Source organism: Boleophthalmus pectinirostris, unplaced genomic scaffold, assembly GCF_026225935.1.
Source record: "Boleophthalmus pectinirostris isolate CB_2022bp ecotype Guang Dong unplaced genomic scaffold, ASM2622593v1 HiC_scaffold_23, whole genome shotgun sequence".
NCBI classification, from domain to species: domain Eukaryota; kingdom Metazoa; phylum Chordata; class Actinopteri; order Gobiiformes; family Gobiidae; genus Boleophthalmus; species Boleophthalmus pectinirostris.
The window spans coordinates 18261627-18278712 of record NW_026571207.1 but is presented as its reverse complement, the minus strand read 5'-3'; the positions used below and the strand labels follow the sequence as shown (position 1 = coordinate 18278712).

General features: G+C 40.8%; 1 protein-coding gene across 1 annotated transcript; it reads left to right on the top strand.

Annotated features, from left to right (window-relative positions):
* The first annotated feature begins 433 nt into the window (after positions 1-433).
* apln (apelin) lies at positions 434-17006 on the top strand. The gene is made up of 3 exons (XM_020923575.2): positions 434-815; positions 10998-11170; positions 13131-17006. Exons 1-2 carry the CDS (start codon positions 749-751, stop codon positions 11162-11164), a joined length of 234 nt encoding a protein of 77 aa, XP_020779234.1. The 5' UTR covers positions 434-748; the 3' UTR covers positions 11165-11170; positions 13131-17006.
* The last annotated feature ends 80 nt before the right edge of the window (positions 17007-17086 follow it).

Sequence of the window (17086 nt, the reverse complement as noted above, 5' to 3'; positions counted from 1 at the left end):
GATTTCCTGCGGTTCCACCTTAGTGTCACAGACACTAACTTCAAACAGTGCCCAATGATTTAAACCTGACTTTGGTCAGAGTTTTCAAATGCCAATCGTTTAAAAGAGAAATCAATCAGAGCCACAAAAACAGGAAGGCACAGACCTCACCTTGTTCCTTCACTTCTTTCATCTCAGTTTCCCTATAAACTGGATTCAAAAATCCCAACAAGTGCAACAAGACTGTTAGTTTGAGTATTATGACAAAGCTAAACTGGCCAAGCTTCACCTCCACACTCCTCCCCCTTAACTCATTTACCTCTCTCTCTCTCTCTCCTTCTCTCTCTCTTGGGGCATGGTCACAGAAAAGGGGTGGAGAGGCTGCTGGGACGGAGGGGGTCTTTTCCGTGACCCAGAGTCAATGATACATAAGCCACATGACCAAGTAGTCTCATTATCCAGAACTCATAGGCTACTGGCTTCCAGCACATTCAGGTCTCCTGTGAACTTGGCCGTATAAGAAGAAAAAGCAAGTCAGTGGGAGAGCTTCAGTCTTGGAGTAGCGCTGTCACACATCGATATACAACAAGGCATTTAGACAAATACACAGGCATTCCCTGGACAGTCACTTCTCTCTCTCACTGGGAGCAAACAGTCTCTCTCTCTCTCCCTCTCTGCTCGCTCAGCTGCTCGCCCTCTCTCTCGTCCACACACACACCACTACAGTATATCAGAAGTGACGAGCGCAGAGCCAGAGGGGAGTGCAGAAATGAATGTGAAGATCCTGACGCTGGTGATTGTGCTCTTGGTGTCTCTGCTGTGTTCTGCCAGTGCTGGTGAGTACTGCTTTGTTGCAGCTTATATCTTTCTATATCCTTCTATTTCTCTCCTGTTTGTCTTTGGCTCATGCAGGCAGCTGTAGTTGATCAGTTACTAGGCATGGTTAGCCTTGTGTGGGCTCTAAAAGGCAGAAATATCTGCACCTGGCTGTATACAGTACTGCACTGCAGTGGTTATACTCTCTAATAATGTACTGTCTTGGCTTTTCTGGTCAATTTCACTGTAGCTTCTAGCTTAGAGGTATCCTTTTTGTGCCTCACCTTCATGGTATGACTCTGTAAATTAGGGTTAGAATAATAGAGGTCTTTATGCTAATATGAGTAGCAGTATATGGGAGATGCTTGTGACTCTTATGAAATGTTAAGATATGTATAGCACATGTTCAGGGAGGTGGAGTGACAAATGGAGAGAATCTGATTAATTTATGGCTTGATGTATTCCCTTTTACCAAGAGCTCTTACATGACATGCAGTAGAGCTACACAGCACCCATATGTGCAGGTGTGCTGTCTGAGCTGAATGAATACTGTATTTGTTGTATTCATGAATGAGGAACACATTTACCTCATATGGGTAATGTGCAGAGGGTTTAATCTAAATAAATACAGTTTAAGTACAACTTTTTGTTTAGAGTCATTACGTTGCGACCACGGTTGGATCACTGACAAAATTGTGTTGGCTTGTCTAATTTTTAAATGCTCTATGGGTCAAAAAAGCTGAGAAATGTGGCGCTGAGCATAGTTTAGAGAGCAGTGGACGATCCAGAGATGTGATGCAGGTATCATTGTAGTGTGAAAAAACAACACTTAAACCTGTGTAAATATCTGAGGCAGTTTTGGGATTATCACCTACCCACCAAACTCAGTAGTCTGGACCTACACAGAGCTGCCTGTGTGTTTTCTATAGACACAACCCACTGGTCAGAGCTGTTATCAGAGAATGTGGCCTAAGTTCAGGTGCTCATAATATCGTGTCTTATTTTTGTTGGATAGGACCCAGTGTGGCATGCTGTGTTGAGTTGATGCTGCTAAGATGCTGTCCACTCTGTTTATCGATCACTAGCCACAGCACTCCCAGTTCCCATGCTTCCAAGCACGTCCGTTACAGTGACATGCTATTTTTGTCTGGTGCTATCGGCACATGAGTAAATGGGAAGCAATTATCTAGCATCATGGTCAGTGTCGTTTTTCACGCCCTGCATGTGGCTAAACATGTTCCTCGCCAGAAAGCCCTCCACGCCGCAACAGAGATGGGGAAAACAAGGCTGCTGTGCCTTGAGCTTTCAGAGAGCTGATCTCCCTCAGTGTTGTTCCAGTCATGCTGCTTATGTGCTTGTGTTCCCGGCTGCTACTGTAGTACCACGGATTCATTGACAGAGAAAGGGAAATCGAGAAGGAGAGATGCAAGTGTGTTGCAGCGTTACTGGGTGTGGGGAGGGATGCTAGCTGGATTGTCTCTGCGTAGCACAAGCCTCTGCTACAGTATGCGCTGTCGCGGGAAGGTGTCGGAAGAGCTCTGCATGTAGGCAGTGGGTGTGAAGCCTTTCATCTTGAGACAAACGCTTTTCCAGTTCAGTGGGCTTTCTCTCTCAGGCATCTGTGTCTGTGGAAAAGGCACACAAAGCATGTAGCTGCACCGGCACCTGTCATTACAAATCTGAAGTATGACATATCAGGGAGGGGAGCGCAGGTCCTGTTTATGGACATAACTGCTCAAATCAGTGCAACAGGCATCTCACCTCAGCAGTCATACTCATAGTGATATTCAACATCAGAGCCCTTTTGTCCGTTGTATTAGCAGTCCTCTTCAGTTACAGATATTTGAACAGTACTCCGGTTCAAGAGCGGGCTCAGGCTGTAGACATGTGGTATTCATAATTCACCTGGAGGCCAATTGCTTGCCTTTGCTGTGTAACACTTATCTCTGGTGTTTAAACAGTACTTATTCTATGATTTTGTTCTATCACAGTCCCTGAAATCAAAGCTAGTTTTCTACAGTTTGGAAATATTCTTGTAGCCTTCACCATGGGACGCACAAGATGAAAACAATAGCAGCTGGCCCAGGAGCACACGCGAACATACACACACACACCTTCCCTTAGATGTATACAAGCATACAAACTGCACCTGACTGGCTGAGAGCTGTACAGGTAAAGCCCATGTGTGATGCTGATGGCACAGGCACTGGCATGTTTGAAAAGGAGAGATTTTATGAGTGCTGTCAGCGGTGCATTATTTCACATTAAACTTTTATGTACTGTTGGGGCTGAGAGCAAAGGTACCACTGTAGCATATACAGTCTGCAGTGGAAGGCCTAACATGACACTAATTCAAAAGTTACAGGCCTGGCTAGGCTACTCATTAAAATCTTCTATAGACCTCAAACACCATTTAGGGTGTACTGATTATTTAGTTAAACCAACCATAACAAGGAAGCTTTTAATCATAACTCCAGTCTAATGTGAAGAAGTTGTTTTTACCTGCAGACATGATTAGGGTGGCAGTGTGGAAAACAAAAGCAGCTAAACTATTCCAGATGTCCAGGCATAAAATAACACTGGGCAATGTATACCGTCAAAATAGAAAGTGGGACGATAAGCATTCATGAAACTATTAAATCAACATACACCTATACATCAAAAGTGACTTTTAGATCTGGCATTGTAAAACATATAAACTACACCAGCATGAAGATAATATAAGGCATATCTATAACCAAGAAGTTGTAAAGAGAAAGCATAATGGGCTCTAAATAAGATAAAGCACTATGCATCTGTATATTATCCAATCTAATGAATCATTTTTGCATTAGAAGTTGGAGTTAAGGAAGAGACAGAGGAAACAATCATAACTCATTTGTTAGGGATAAAAGGCTAACCTTTGGGCTAACTCTCCAGAGAGCTTGACTGTTGAAGACTCTGGCATATGTGACTTCTGGGTTGATGTGTAATGTAATTCAGAACCCTTTGAATGAATAAATCTACTCACTTAGATCCTCTCTTGAGAGCAAATGCAGTGAAGGGAAGAAAGCAAAGCAATGGGGGTGGGGGGGGTAAAAGACGGGGCAAGGTACAGAAAAATAATGGAGGCGGTCAGGAAGAAAGGCTATCTGAGCACATAAAGGTTTCAAAACCTTTTCATAAATTTTCTTCTGGCAAATTACTTTTCTAGTGTACATTTTTATTATTGTTGTTGATTGAATACAAATAAATAATACAGGAAGCAGGCTACGTTTCCGTAATCTTAATGTTTGGACACTGAGTGGGCAGGGGGGTCCCGGGTTAACTAGCCCTCATAAGATCAGCAGACCCTATCCTGAAGCCCAGGGCTCTCCTTACAACCTAATCAGGCCCAGATATTGTAGAAAAAAAACTCTGTTTTTCTTCGATATTAAAGTGATTTATGAGTCTCTCTTTGAGCATTAAGTGGTACATTTACAGCAGTAGTCTTGGCAGACTCCTGATCGAGATGTGAGTGGACATTTTTATGAACAAGCTGCCATGCCACAGAATAAATATTATTTTCTTTGAGTATGCAGGTGCTTTAATTACTTTCATGCTCAATTTGTACAAAGCAAGGGCAAACAATATATGGCATTGCCCTAATGCTTGTGCGATGTCATAAAAAGCAGCCAGGTCCTTCTTCAGCAGCTAAAACATGAACTGAAGAGGGAGGGAAATATAATGTGAAATTAAATAATTATGCTTTACAGTACTGACTCCACTAATGTCAAACCTGTATAGGCGCCATCATGGATCAGTGATATTTCTCATGGCTAAAAGCTCTGCACAGCTGGCTGTTGTTAGGCTGCTCCAAGTTAGACACGAGATTTGAGAGCTGTGACGACTGCACAGTGGGAAGAATGACTGATGGTATCCAAGGACTGAGTAGATAGTGGTTCATTCAAAGCCTCTGGCAACAGCCTGGAAATCACACTTATTATCAAGAAGTCATGGCCTGTTTTATTGCTCCTTTATCAGTAATTTTTACAGTCAGTTGATGCTACAACTAAATTCTGTACCATACTATACCATTATAAGTCTGTGACAACAATAACTATTTCAAAGAATGCAGTATGACTTTGATCATAAATGTAACATGCCCTCAGAGATTATTTTACATATACAGACCTGGGTTTAAATATTGACCACTGGCTAATAGCATGGGTCTCCTTGACTTCCCAGATTGCTACATGGATCCTAGCTGAGTCTCTGTCTCATAAACATATGTACACTTGCCACTCTTGAAAATGAAGAGATGTGTAGAAAGAAAAGCAAAATAATAAATGTTCATTCATGCAGAGTTTAACTTTAGGCTAATTGACTGCATTAAAAGCTACTGTCTACCTAAGTATGTAAATCGTTGTAATATCCTGTATGACATCAGTATATTAAAGGGTGGAGATATTCTTTATGTGATTAAACATATATTAAAATGTTCATAGGAAAATCGCATAAAAACTGTTTGGAAGATCCCAGTCATTTACTGTGTGAATTCAAAAAATGTATTAGCCATAACCATAACCATTTCTCATTACAAGACAAACAAAAGTGTAGCAGGAAGAACATGTCCTGGCAAAAGAAGTGTTCTTTACATTACACTAGAAGCTACTGGAAGCATGTAAGTGAGGTAACTGAACTACAAACAGTGCGCAGGAGTATCAGAGTCTTGTTCAGAGGGCTATTGTTTTGAATGTGTGCTATGTCTACAAGTAGCAGCCTGATGCAATGTTTGCTACTGTTTTCCATTAATAGCTGTGTCCTGTGTGTGCTTCGGGGAGAAGTCATGTCCCCTCAGGCTTTAAAAGCTGCAGTGGAGCCCCAGTAGTGACGTATCTATCCTCCTTATTCCTCACTCACTTTCTTGCTACATCTCAAATGGGAGAAGATACGCAGGTTCACAGCATGGGGAGTGATGACTCGGATAGGGAGAGGCTGTTTCACATCTGATTAGCGTGCCCATGGAAACCACCAGGGTTGGAGGATCCCTTTGCCCTTGACATCTAGTCTCTAGGGACCAGGGCATCAGTTGGCAGCATGCCCTACTGTACTGGAAATGAGAATATAAACTTACTCAATGATAAACACAGTCTTTCAAGAGCAAAGAGCCCATCCAACCAGTGACCTTCTAACCACAAATTCACCCCGTCAAAAGAGTGTGAGTGTGAATAAAACAACAGGCAGTCAAGTAGTGCGGAGCTTCATTAGTGGTCTGAGTGAAGCTTTGGCCCTTTGAACTCACAGAGCTGTGATCACTGCTTAGTGTGTGGCCTCATCATTTCAGAATAAGAGACTCATGAGTACAGCAAGAAAATACATTCACTACCAAACATTTTAGAGTGCGCTGAACATTCTGTTTAATATAAAAAGTCCTATTTTTTGGGGACTGGAAGTACCAGTCAATGATAATCAGCACGCTCTAGCAGTAAAACATCTGACCAGTATACTAGATGTGAGATGGGTGACTAGAACTTGATGCTCAGGTTAGTTTACTGGTTACATTAAGATTTTATTAAACTGTTACAACTGCTGTTGACACTAATTTCTTAAATGAATGCATTGTTGAACTGTGCCAGGTGTTACTTTGACTTGATTAAAACGTATCTAATATTGCATGAATATTACTATTAAAAGCAGATTTTCTATAAGTAATGCATGTGGTCTGACTGTGTTATTCCTGAGATCAGTATCAGTATTTAAGTTTAGTTATTCCAAAGACAGACAACTCAGAGGGAGCAGCTCTATTTCATTTTGGCTGTACATTTTGATATTTGACATACCTCAGTTTGAGATGCTGGCTCGTGTGCTATTTTATAGGTAATTTTATAAAGCAATGTTACTGTTTTATGCTGTGGTTTTACCATACTGTCTCATATATTTCCTGTTCTTTATTTTGTGCCAAATTTACAACTCCAGGTAGCATATGCATAGTTATTTTTTCTGTGAGTTACGGTAGCATCCCTTACTGGACATGTTGAATCCAAATGCATTCCTCTTACAAAACAATTGAATATTCAACAATATGTTCAACAATAATGGCATAATAAATTACAATAGAAAGTGTAGGTGAAACAACCAAAACTATTACTATTTGTTTCCTCTGTGAGGTTTACAGATAGAAAAGCTGCATTCTGTTTGTCACAAGCCTGGCATTATCCAAGCAAAACAATGCTGCATATCAAACAGCCCCCCTTAGAAAAGACAGCCCTTATGACCCCCCTCTATCACCACTGGAGTGGATCACCCAGAGGCCAAGTGCAATGAAACAATGCAGGCTCAGTGCAGCGTCAGAGGACTGATCAAGGTTACACACATTTGTGCAGTGAAATCGGTAAATTGAGAACCTGTCGGAGTTTAGCTGACAATGCAATTCTTTTCTTTTCAAATGCAAGTGCTTTTCATAGTGGGTGCCATGGTAACTTGGTCTGAAAGTCGGCATGCAATTGGTACCAGTTTCTGCCAAGGCCTAGACTTCTACTGATTAGGCATGTGAGATTTCTGCCACTACATGTCAGATTGTGAGAGCTGGGTCAGGTCCATACTAAAGAATGTGGCAATTGCTAATAACTGGCTATCTGGCATTCCCAAATGATGCACCGATGGGCCTTGCATAAGAATATTTGTCTTGTTCCTGCAGAATGAACACATCACCTAAATATCCCAGAGCCTCTAATGTGCTTATGCTGGAGCAATCATTTCTGTCGGTGGCATGTCTGTCTGAATCTTTGGATACGAAGTGCATCTGTGGTTATGATGAGCTGAAGCTGTTCACTGTTTAGTGAATGAAGCAGGGTGGCACGCAGTGGAGACAGCAGGCCTGCTCCTCCAACGTCATGGTAATAATAACCATGGCTACACACTCCAGGGCATTTCTCTTCCTCATCTCTACCCATAACTTGAAATAATCACCCCTCATTAATAGACAGCTTTTTGTTGTTGTTGCTTTTTTTTCCTAAATTGTCGATTAGTACAGCCAAATACTACTGATAACTTACTGGTTTATGATCTACTTTAATTGTAGGGCATAATTAGAGTGTGCTATTGTGAAAAGAGGGCAGAAGCTCTAACTAGGTCTTTAATGTAGTCCAAGTGAGGAATGACATAGCCAAGTGTTATATTCTGAACTTATTCAGCAGTTACTAACAAATAGGGAAATAAGAGGCTTAACAAGACATTGTATGAAGACATTATCAGGTTTGTATACATAGATGAACTGCTTAGTTAAACTTTTAAATGACCACTCTGTGTCTTTTTCATCTTGTAACTAAATGTCTTCGGCCAGTTACAGAGCCTACCTTCGCTGCTACTGATGCTAGAAAGCGGAGCAGCCATAACTTACATTTCATTCTGTGGACATTATGGTAGTACACACATAAACCTGGCTTTACAACTTTCAATAAGCAGTTAATGTCCTTTACTCACACTCTATTGACCAACAGTAGGTGATATAATGCTGCAGTCTGCCATCAGAGCAACTGATGAACCTGGCATAAAATCAGAAGATGGACATTATTCTTTTCTTGTGCTTGGACAAGCACTTAGAAGATGTATTGGATTTGCAGAATCAAATCAACAGTTTATCTTTGGCTAATAAAGATAGACTACAATCCTCATCACAGGAAGCAAACAAGTAAAACTACTAAAACAGTCATTTATCATAGTTTGGAAACTAGCCATTTTATAAACAACTGTTCTCCTCATTACCACAGACACTATGCTATACACACAGCATCTCCAAACCAGCTGCACTAGCACCTGTGGCCAGGCATTCCAAAAATTGCTCCTTTATTAAACTACCATGCGGAATTACTGTGAAAGATAAAAAGATAAAAAAGTCATGTATGTCATAAAAGGATGTGTGTACATTTTTTAAATATATTTTATATATGTTATTAAACATATGTTACTGCAATGCATAAGCACATGGACATACATGCCTCATGGAAGAGGATCAAACGGGATAACTGAATAAAAAAAAAAGAGTAGATCTCATCTCAGGGCCTTAAGATAGTGGAGATATCTTCTGTTTATTAAAGCACACTGTCAAATGAAAATCTGATCTGTCTGCCACCTATCATAACATCTTATGCAACATGTGCATACATAGTCTTGTTAGTATAGTGTGTACCTGTCAGAGGGTTAGGCTCTCCCCACAGCTACCCAAGGGTTAATCTATGCTGTCAGACTTATCACTAGTGTAGGGCTTATTTTTAGCAGCTTTCATTACATGTTTCGATCCTGTAGCCAGATTGGTTGTGTGTGTATTTGTCAGAGAAGGTTCTGCCTTCGAAGCTGGTGCTGAGCTGTAGCGGACAGCTTGCCATGGCAATAGACATCTAAATTGTCTCATTATGGACCAGGTTATGACAGGCTGAGCCATGCAGCAGGATGGGCAGATGAGTTGTGTGTGCTGAAGTACAATTACTCGGCAGAGTGTGTGTGTGAGTGTGGAGTAGTGTGAGTCCATGTTAAGAGTCCAGTCCATCTACAGTAGCACTGAAGTTACAGTAAGTCTTAAATGTCAAGGAGCTGACTGCAGAGTGGTTACCGCTAAGGGTGTTTCGGGGCCAAAGGGAAGCAGGGGCCGCTTTAATACTAAGCTTTCAAATCTGCCTCAAAGTAGAGCGTTTTAACAGTTAACCCTGTGGATTTGGGTGAAATGAGCCGAATGCCTCAGAATGTGTGAACGTCTCTCATTCAGTCTGCCTCTGCAACAATAACAAACGGATCATAAACAGATTAGAGTTTCAGAGGGCAATGATGGGCTTTAGATGCGGAAATATGCAAGAGAGATTTTTCCTGCAAAAATGAATGAGCCCACTGTTCATGGATAAATATGGTGGGCAATGTGAAACATATCAGCAAATGGAACTTAAGAAACAATTTCAGCGATATCTAAGAAAACCCCCTAAGCTGTTTTCCACCTTTTAATGTAGTGTTTAGTTACTCTTAGAATTCCAGCGGGTTTGTTTATGAAGCCGGGTGTACTGAAACTGCTAACTGCTCTAAAGAGGGCAGCAGCATTGCTTTCATAAGCGGCTTGAGAGCTGCTGTCCTCAGTACACATCCTGTGTTTCTCACCTCACTAGTCAACTGGGAGACTTATCTTAAGCTGCAGACTCACCCAAGCCCCAGTAAACCCAAGAAAGGTCATTATCCAGAGATTCTAAAAATGGTGCCAGTCTTTCTGACAAGAGGGGAAACAAGAATGCCAAGACCCCATCTGGGTGAGGTCAATGAGCTGTTTGTCAGTAAATACCCATATCATTTGTGATTCCTTTGGAAAAAAAACAAACATTTTTTTTTGTAGCACAGGTGGTTTAAATTTTAAATCTCCTAATATATGTAATGGGGTCTTTTAAGCATAGAAAACCTCTTAGGACATAAACTATATAAAACAATATTAAAAATGATGGTAAAGTGAATGAAAAATCAACATTAGTGTCAAGATCTGCCAAGTGGAGTTCTTTGAGACTGTAAGAGTTGAAAAGGTTATAGAGACACCTGAGGTGGACCTAACCATTTGGAAAGAGGGGCTTAAGAGGATCAGGACACAGTTATTGAGAAATGACTGAGACCATCTGGGATCACTCTCAGCACACATGTGAACTGCAGGCCTGTGCCTCAGACTCACTGCCCTACACAATCTCTGCATGTGTGTGCTGTAATCTCAAAGAGAGTGACAGAGACATGAGACACTAATGTTTAGGTTTGTCTTTGGAGCGTTTGTTCATTTATGCTCACTTTCAAAGTGCTAAACTGATGAATAGTATCATTGGGTGGGCTAAAGGATGCATACAAAAGCTATGGAATGTATTTACCGTGTATTTACCCTGTTGCCGGATCTTTCCTCAAGCATGCTCATGACTGGATCCAAACCAAACTGACAAAGGGTGCATCTGAGTATGAAAGGGGCACAAACTCCTTAAAGTGTCACTATTTCACGCACCTATTGGACTGGTCAACTGGATAAACATTTGTTTGTTGTTTGTTTTCTCCTTTGCCATGAATTCTACCTGGATGACTGAGGGATTCTACACCTATTTTAAATGAGGTTGCAATGTACTCTTTTGCACCGCTGTAGCAATGCACCCTTTTGCACTCAGGGCCTAAGCATGCTGCTGATAGAGTAAACTAACTTTTGATAGTTTTTAGTAAACAGATGTTTGTTTTTCCTCCAGGTCCCATGGCCTCCACAGAGCATGGCAGGGAGTTGGAGGAGACAGCCACAGTGAGAAAGCTGGTGCCACCAAACCCAGTGCGGACCGGTCAGAGTCACAGACCAGCCGGCTGGAAACGGAGACGTCCACGACCTCGTCTGTCCCACAAGGGGCCCATGCCGTTCTAGAGCAAGGTGAGACCCCCATAATACAAAATACCTACAGCCCCATTAAAACAAAAAAATAACACTTACTTTGACCTGATGTCACTGGTTTGTCAACAAAGCACATTCTTATGGATAAAAGAAATTCACGGAGAATTTCAAATAGGGGCAACTATTATGGGAAGTTAATGTTAGAGATGTTATTCTTGGATTCAACAAATGAAAAAAAGTTTTAGATTATTTGATTCTGGTCTAACATAATGTACTGTTTTGCTATGAACTTAAAAACATCACATTATAAATACTTGTTAGTTACTGGCATTTTATAATAGTGGTCATACTAGTACAAGATCTCAAAGTAGTTTGACTAGTAGTTTGAAGTCATAATGCAATAAAAAGACAAAAATTTACCTGTGTTTTTTCCCATTTCTGACCACAATTATAAAAAAAAAAAACTGAAATAAACATACCTTGAACAGGCTATTATTTTTTAAAGTATATAGATATAAAAAATATGCATGCCAAATGACGCTGTGTAAAGAAGGAATGTTCTGGGGCCACAGAGCCACTCCATAGACACAATATCCCTGCAGGAGGTCCACAACGCTGCCCCACAAAAGTGCTCCATAAAGTCAACAAAAGACACCAAGCTGGAGTGAGTACCCAGTTGTAGTTAAAAATAGAGCCAACAATGTTTTGCAAAGCTTTAAGAAATGGTACCAAAAAGAAGATAATTATGTATCACCATTGTATGTTTTTGACTGTAAGCTTTTGTGCACAATTTCAAAGGTGGTGAAAATCTTTAGTCTAAGACCAAAAGAATAACGCTACACTGCCAGTTAAAAGTCCCTGGTTATTGCCATAACAGTGCAGACAAGCAAATCCAGGAAGTTGTGAAGCTCTTCAAAAGTGAGTAACAGCACTGTGTTCACAAACACCACTTAAGTTACAATGAGCTCCTTTCCACATTGGCTCTCATCAGTCTGGCAAAGTTCATTAGGTTTAAGGAATCTTACTAAAGTGAGACATTTGAATACACTATTCTCCAATCAAGGAAATCAATCTCTCCAATAAGGGAAACTTACATTTTCACAAATTACATTTACACAATTATATTTTTAAAAACAGAAATCCAAGGAATAGTGCCTATATGACAAAATGTCGTGAGCTGACACTACTGCCTGCTGTTTGTATTTCACTACAGTAACAAAGAGACCAGTCACTATATGCCAGCAAAGTTTGACTTCTTGCTGTTACATGTTCCACATGTAAACAGATTTAAGAAAAAAGATGGCAACTGGGGTCATCTTTTGCAATCCACATAGATGTGCATTAATTGTAGAAGATGACAAGCTGTACAAAAGGTAGAAATGAACTACTAAATATATTTGTTAAGCCCAATGAATACAACACTGAAATCAAAAAGTCTAAAAAACAAATCAGTCACATAAGGAACACGTAATGTCACTTACCTGAACATTACTGCACCATAAAAATATGCCAAATCTACTCTTATCACTTTGGAAACCTCACTGTGGTGCAGCAAAACTATACAACACCAATCTCAGGAAATTATCACAGACCAGCAAAAAAAGCCAGAGAAGATAAAAGAGGTCCGCATAAACAAGAAGGGCCCCTCAGGCCAGTGATAATGCTTTGCTTGTGTTTTTCTTACTCCCTAGTCTGCTCCTCTGTCAAATGGTGTGAAATCTGAATGTTACATGTCTGGAGTAACCTCTCTATTGAACAATCAGACCATCCAATCAGATGGTGTGCCACAAGGATGGGGCTTGGGGGGTACTGTATGAGCGGAAATTGAAAATCCTCTTTCAAGCATCAAATGACTTCTACGCATGCAAGGACCATGCGCTAGACAAAACAACTATGATGGAATGTACATATGTCTACAATACTGACATATTTGTTTGGATTGCATCTGTATATTGTAATGTTATACATTATGATGTTTTTCTTGTTTTATTTTTTGCAGACACTGCATCGAGCGCCCTCCCCAGGCTCTGATTTCTATGCTCTTCCTTTTCCTTGGGGGGGCCTTGCAACAAAGGGCCTTCGCTTGCCCAGCCAGAAGAGTGATGTCCATAGCACATGCTGGTTCTTCAAGCAACTGTCCACAAAATAATCAGGACAAGACGCTCACCCCCAGCTCTACGAGGCATGGGGGGCAAGGGGAAGGGGGGTGGGGGATATAGAGTCCGAGCTATCAGAAATTATTCCTCTGTCTCTCTCGTTCTCCTTCTCTCACTCCCTTACCAGTTATCTGTCTTTTCCCTGGCATTTATTTAATTGACATCAGATAGGCAAATCACATCCGTCACCAACACTTTGCATGACATGTGGTGGAGAGGGAGCCCTGTCCAAAAGACCAGAATCGGAAAGCTTCGATGAGGCGTTTCCAACACTCAGATTCAAGGTTACCTCAGCCGCTGACTCCATTGCTGTGTAGCTATTGTGCTTTTACACAAGTGAGAGAGTGCTGATCATGCAGAACTGCAGTGCTAGTCTAATTTCACCGAAGACACTGCTGTGAAAAGGATTTTTTCACACGCAAAAGATAAACTTAAGACTTTGTGACCGTGGCTTTATCATCATTAGACATGGTGCTTTGTACCTCCTAATGACTAATGTCCATTTAACAGTGAGGCTGGACTCAGAAGAGAGCGCACAGTGTATTCGGAACTATTTCAGAGTAAATAAGTCATTTAATTAGGAGATACTGTAATCCAAATCTATTTTGGTGTGTCTGTTCTCATTATCACCTTAGGGGGTTAACTGATGTGCTCAAGGTTACTGTAACTCGTCCCACCTTGGAAGAGTCCTTTGACCCCAAATCCCAATCCTGTCCCCAATCCCCAGCCTTCTCACAACATTGCTGCCCTGTGCAGCTGCTCGACGCGACTGTTAACTGGCAGACGTCTGCTCCACTCACAGACCAGCCTGCCTTTTAATAAAGTGCCAAATAAACCCTCTCCACAATGCTGCCAGGAACACAGGATGAATGGTTAGGGACAAACACATTACCTCTTGTTTGACGTCTTGATACACTGACACAATATGCATCTTCTAATGTTGCAATGACTAATAAATCGTACACAGCATGACTCCAAAATTTGACCAAAAACAGTCTCAATGTGAGTGGAAAGCCTAGTTAATACAACACCAATGCTCTGGCTGCTTCAGCATAAGGCTGGTGACCCTATCACAGACTAATGCTATGCCTTTCCATCATGGAATATATTACTGTTTCTGTTATATATGCGTTTATCTACTTTCTTTTTCTCAGGGTCTATGATTGAGGCATGTACTAGAGGGGTCTATTTTGTGCATTTATTTAATAAACTTATTTTCATATACTGTTTTCTTCTCCCTCTGTGCATAGGCCAGTATAGTGGCGTATCTAGACTGATTTTGTAGTCCCAGTCCTATCCCCGCATTGCTTTGGGTACAGTTGCCTTTCTTGTGCACAGCACAGGTGGTCGTGGCTTTGATCATTACGCTCATTAAATCCTCCAGTTAATCTTTCTCAGATGGATCTCTCCAAAGCTGGCCCAGGCCACTTAGTCTGAGCTTATTGTTAAATTGGCTTAGACTAAAACCACACCCATCCCCCGGGTTAGATCGCCAACCTCTTCTGATTTTACATGACATACAATTTGTAAAACAAATTTAAACATTGATAAATTGCATTCAGGTCAAGTGTGAATTTCAAATTAATGTGAAGAGGTGAGTGCTCCTCAAATAAATGTTCAGCCAAAAATAAACAGCCCGAGTTAGACTGACAACATCCTTTCCCTCTCGCCATATCTCATGCAAATATTATTATATGCAGTCTTCTCAGTCACAGCATGAGAAGCTATTATTAAGAGAGCATCAGTACTCACAGTGGTAATCTATGCCGCCAAGCCCACCTTGATTAAAAATGTATTAAATCCTAAGGCACTGTGAAGAGGAATAATTTCAGTTCCACCATTACTTTTTCATTCGCTTACAGACAGAGATGTAGATTTCATTAATGCTGGTTGGAATGAGACAGCTTGGCCCAGGTCGTCTCATGTATTATTGGAGAAGCTTTGGAGAAGGCTGAGCATGGAGGCTCTAAGCAGGAGCTTGGATGCTGGAGTAGACTGGGGCAGCACAGGGGTTCAAATCAATGTCCCGTCTCAGAAGTTAAGAGTTAGAGCAACGTCTGTTTATCATGAATGTATACGCACCATCTGTACCAGCCATGCTGCCCTTTCAGAGACCAGAGCAAATCCTAAAACTGTTTATACCACATAGTTACCACACATTCAATCTAAAAATCCAAAGCCAAATATCCCATGTTTCCAAGTTAGTGTCTTTTAGATGTGGTTTGCTTAAAGACTCTGTTTGGGTGTGCAAGGTTGCACTTTTGCAATTCCATAATGCTGCTGGAAAATATACCCTGAAAACATGGTATGAAATGGTTTTCCAGTGTTTGTGACAATTATTGTCTGATTCTTGTCTAGCTGGTTGTCCAAAGCTTACTTTAAATACAGTGGAAATACTGTATATTTTGTGGATGTAACAAAATAGAAAAGTAGTCTGCAGCACAATATGTCGTGGGCACGTGAAAGCTTTCAGGCATTCTTCCTTGTTGATTATGGCCCACAACCCTCCCCTGCGCATCAGGTTAATGGGCCTTGTGGTGTGGAAGGACAAGCACATCCAGGCTCAAACTAAAATGGTAAACCAATACATTATGCTTGTGGAGCAAAACCATTTTGCTTAATGGTTTCCAGGCTTACGCTGGGCAAAGTTTTCCTATTCCTATTCACATTTCCTCTTCAGTTCCTCTTCTCTGTGACATCACAGGGCCTGAGCAATGCTCCTATGCACTTGTTTCCTGGAAAACCATGTTTCTGAAGAAATTAACCATTGGCCAGTTGTGTTGAGTTTTCTGAGTCTGAAAGCATTTGGCTAGAAGTGTGTAAAGACTGGGGATAAGCAGGGACGTAGTGTTACAGGTGAAGACAAGAATAAGCTAGTAGCATTCAGAAATTACTATCCAGTCTTTACTTTCCATATATAAACAATACAGAAAGTTATTTTTATGCTTTTGACATTTTGTCAAACCATTAACCTGAGAAAATCCTTTGAAGGAAATTGTACTATTTCACTATTTGTGGAATGGAAATCTTGTTTCAACACATTCCATGATTGTAATTTTAAATCTCTGAGCTAATCAAACTGCATCTGAATGGAGAGACACAGTGGTCAACGCAAAAGCACGTTTATAATACACTGACACGTTTCCTCTGGCTGGATGATGCCCAGGAGGACTAAATTTGATCTCCCTTGTGAAAAGGCTGATCTGTCATTATCATTGGAGCTTCAGTATGGTATGACACTTCCTTCACTCACAGGAGCATCGGCCCCTGGCCAAGATAACAACCTGTTCTCCATCTGAGTGCCACTGTGTCCCAGGGGAATCCTGACTCTGTGCAGATGCAGTCTGCATTGCACCAGTGTTATAGGTCTCCAGCAGAAAGACAATGTATTAATCCTCAATCTTCTTTTCTGTTCATGATGTGCGCTCATATTACTCACCAGGCCAAATGTACAGTCCCTGTCTATGTTTTGGTGTTGAACTGGGCAAAAATAAATGACATAAATAAATAAATAAAACAAGTGTATCAGAAATGGTTGAAATACTGTGTACATATTTGAACTTTTGGTTTCTAATTTATAAAAGATAAGCTTTAGCTCTTGGAGTACTTATTTTATTTTTCCTTTCATGCGTAGCTTTGTGTTTTTTATTTTCTATTTCTGTAAAGTGTGTAAATATATCTTTATGATAATAAGTAATATTAAAATCTTATTTTAAGAAGTCATGGAGTCGGGTGTCTTTTCTCAAAGTGAGTACACAGTGCAAACATAGTGCTGGAGATGATCTGCACATCTATTTAA

Bases quoted from the DNA above. Each gene is read 5' to 3' on its own strand.
- apln (XM_020923575.2), top strand. From the start codon at position 749: ATGAATGTGAAGATCCTGACGCTGGTGATTGTGCTCTTGGTGTCTCTG. The intron at 816-10,997 runs GTGAGTACTGCT...TTTTTCCTCCAG, and splicing joins GCTGTGTTCTGCCAGTGCTG to GTCCCATGGCCTCCACAGAG.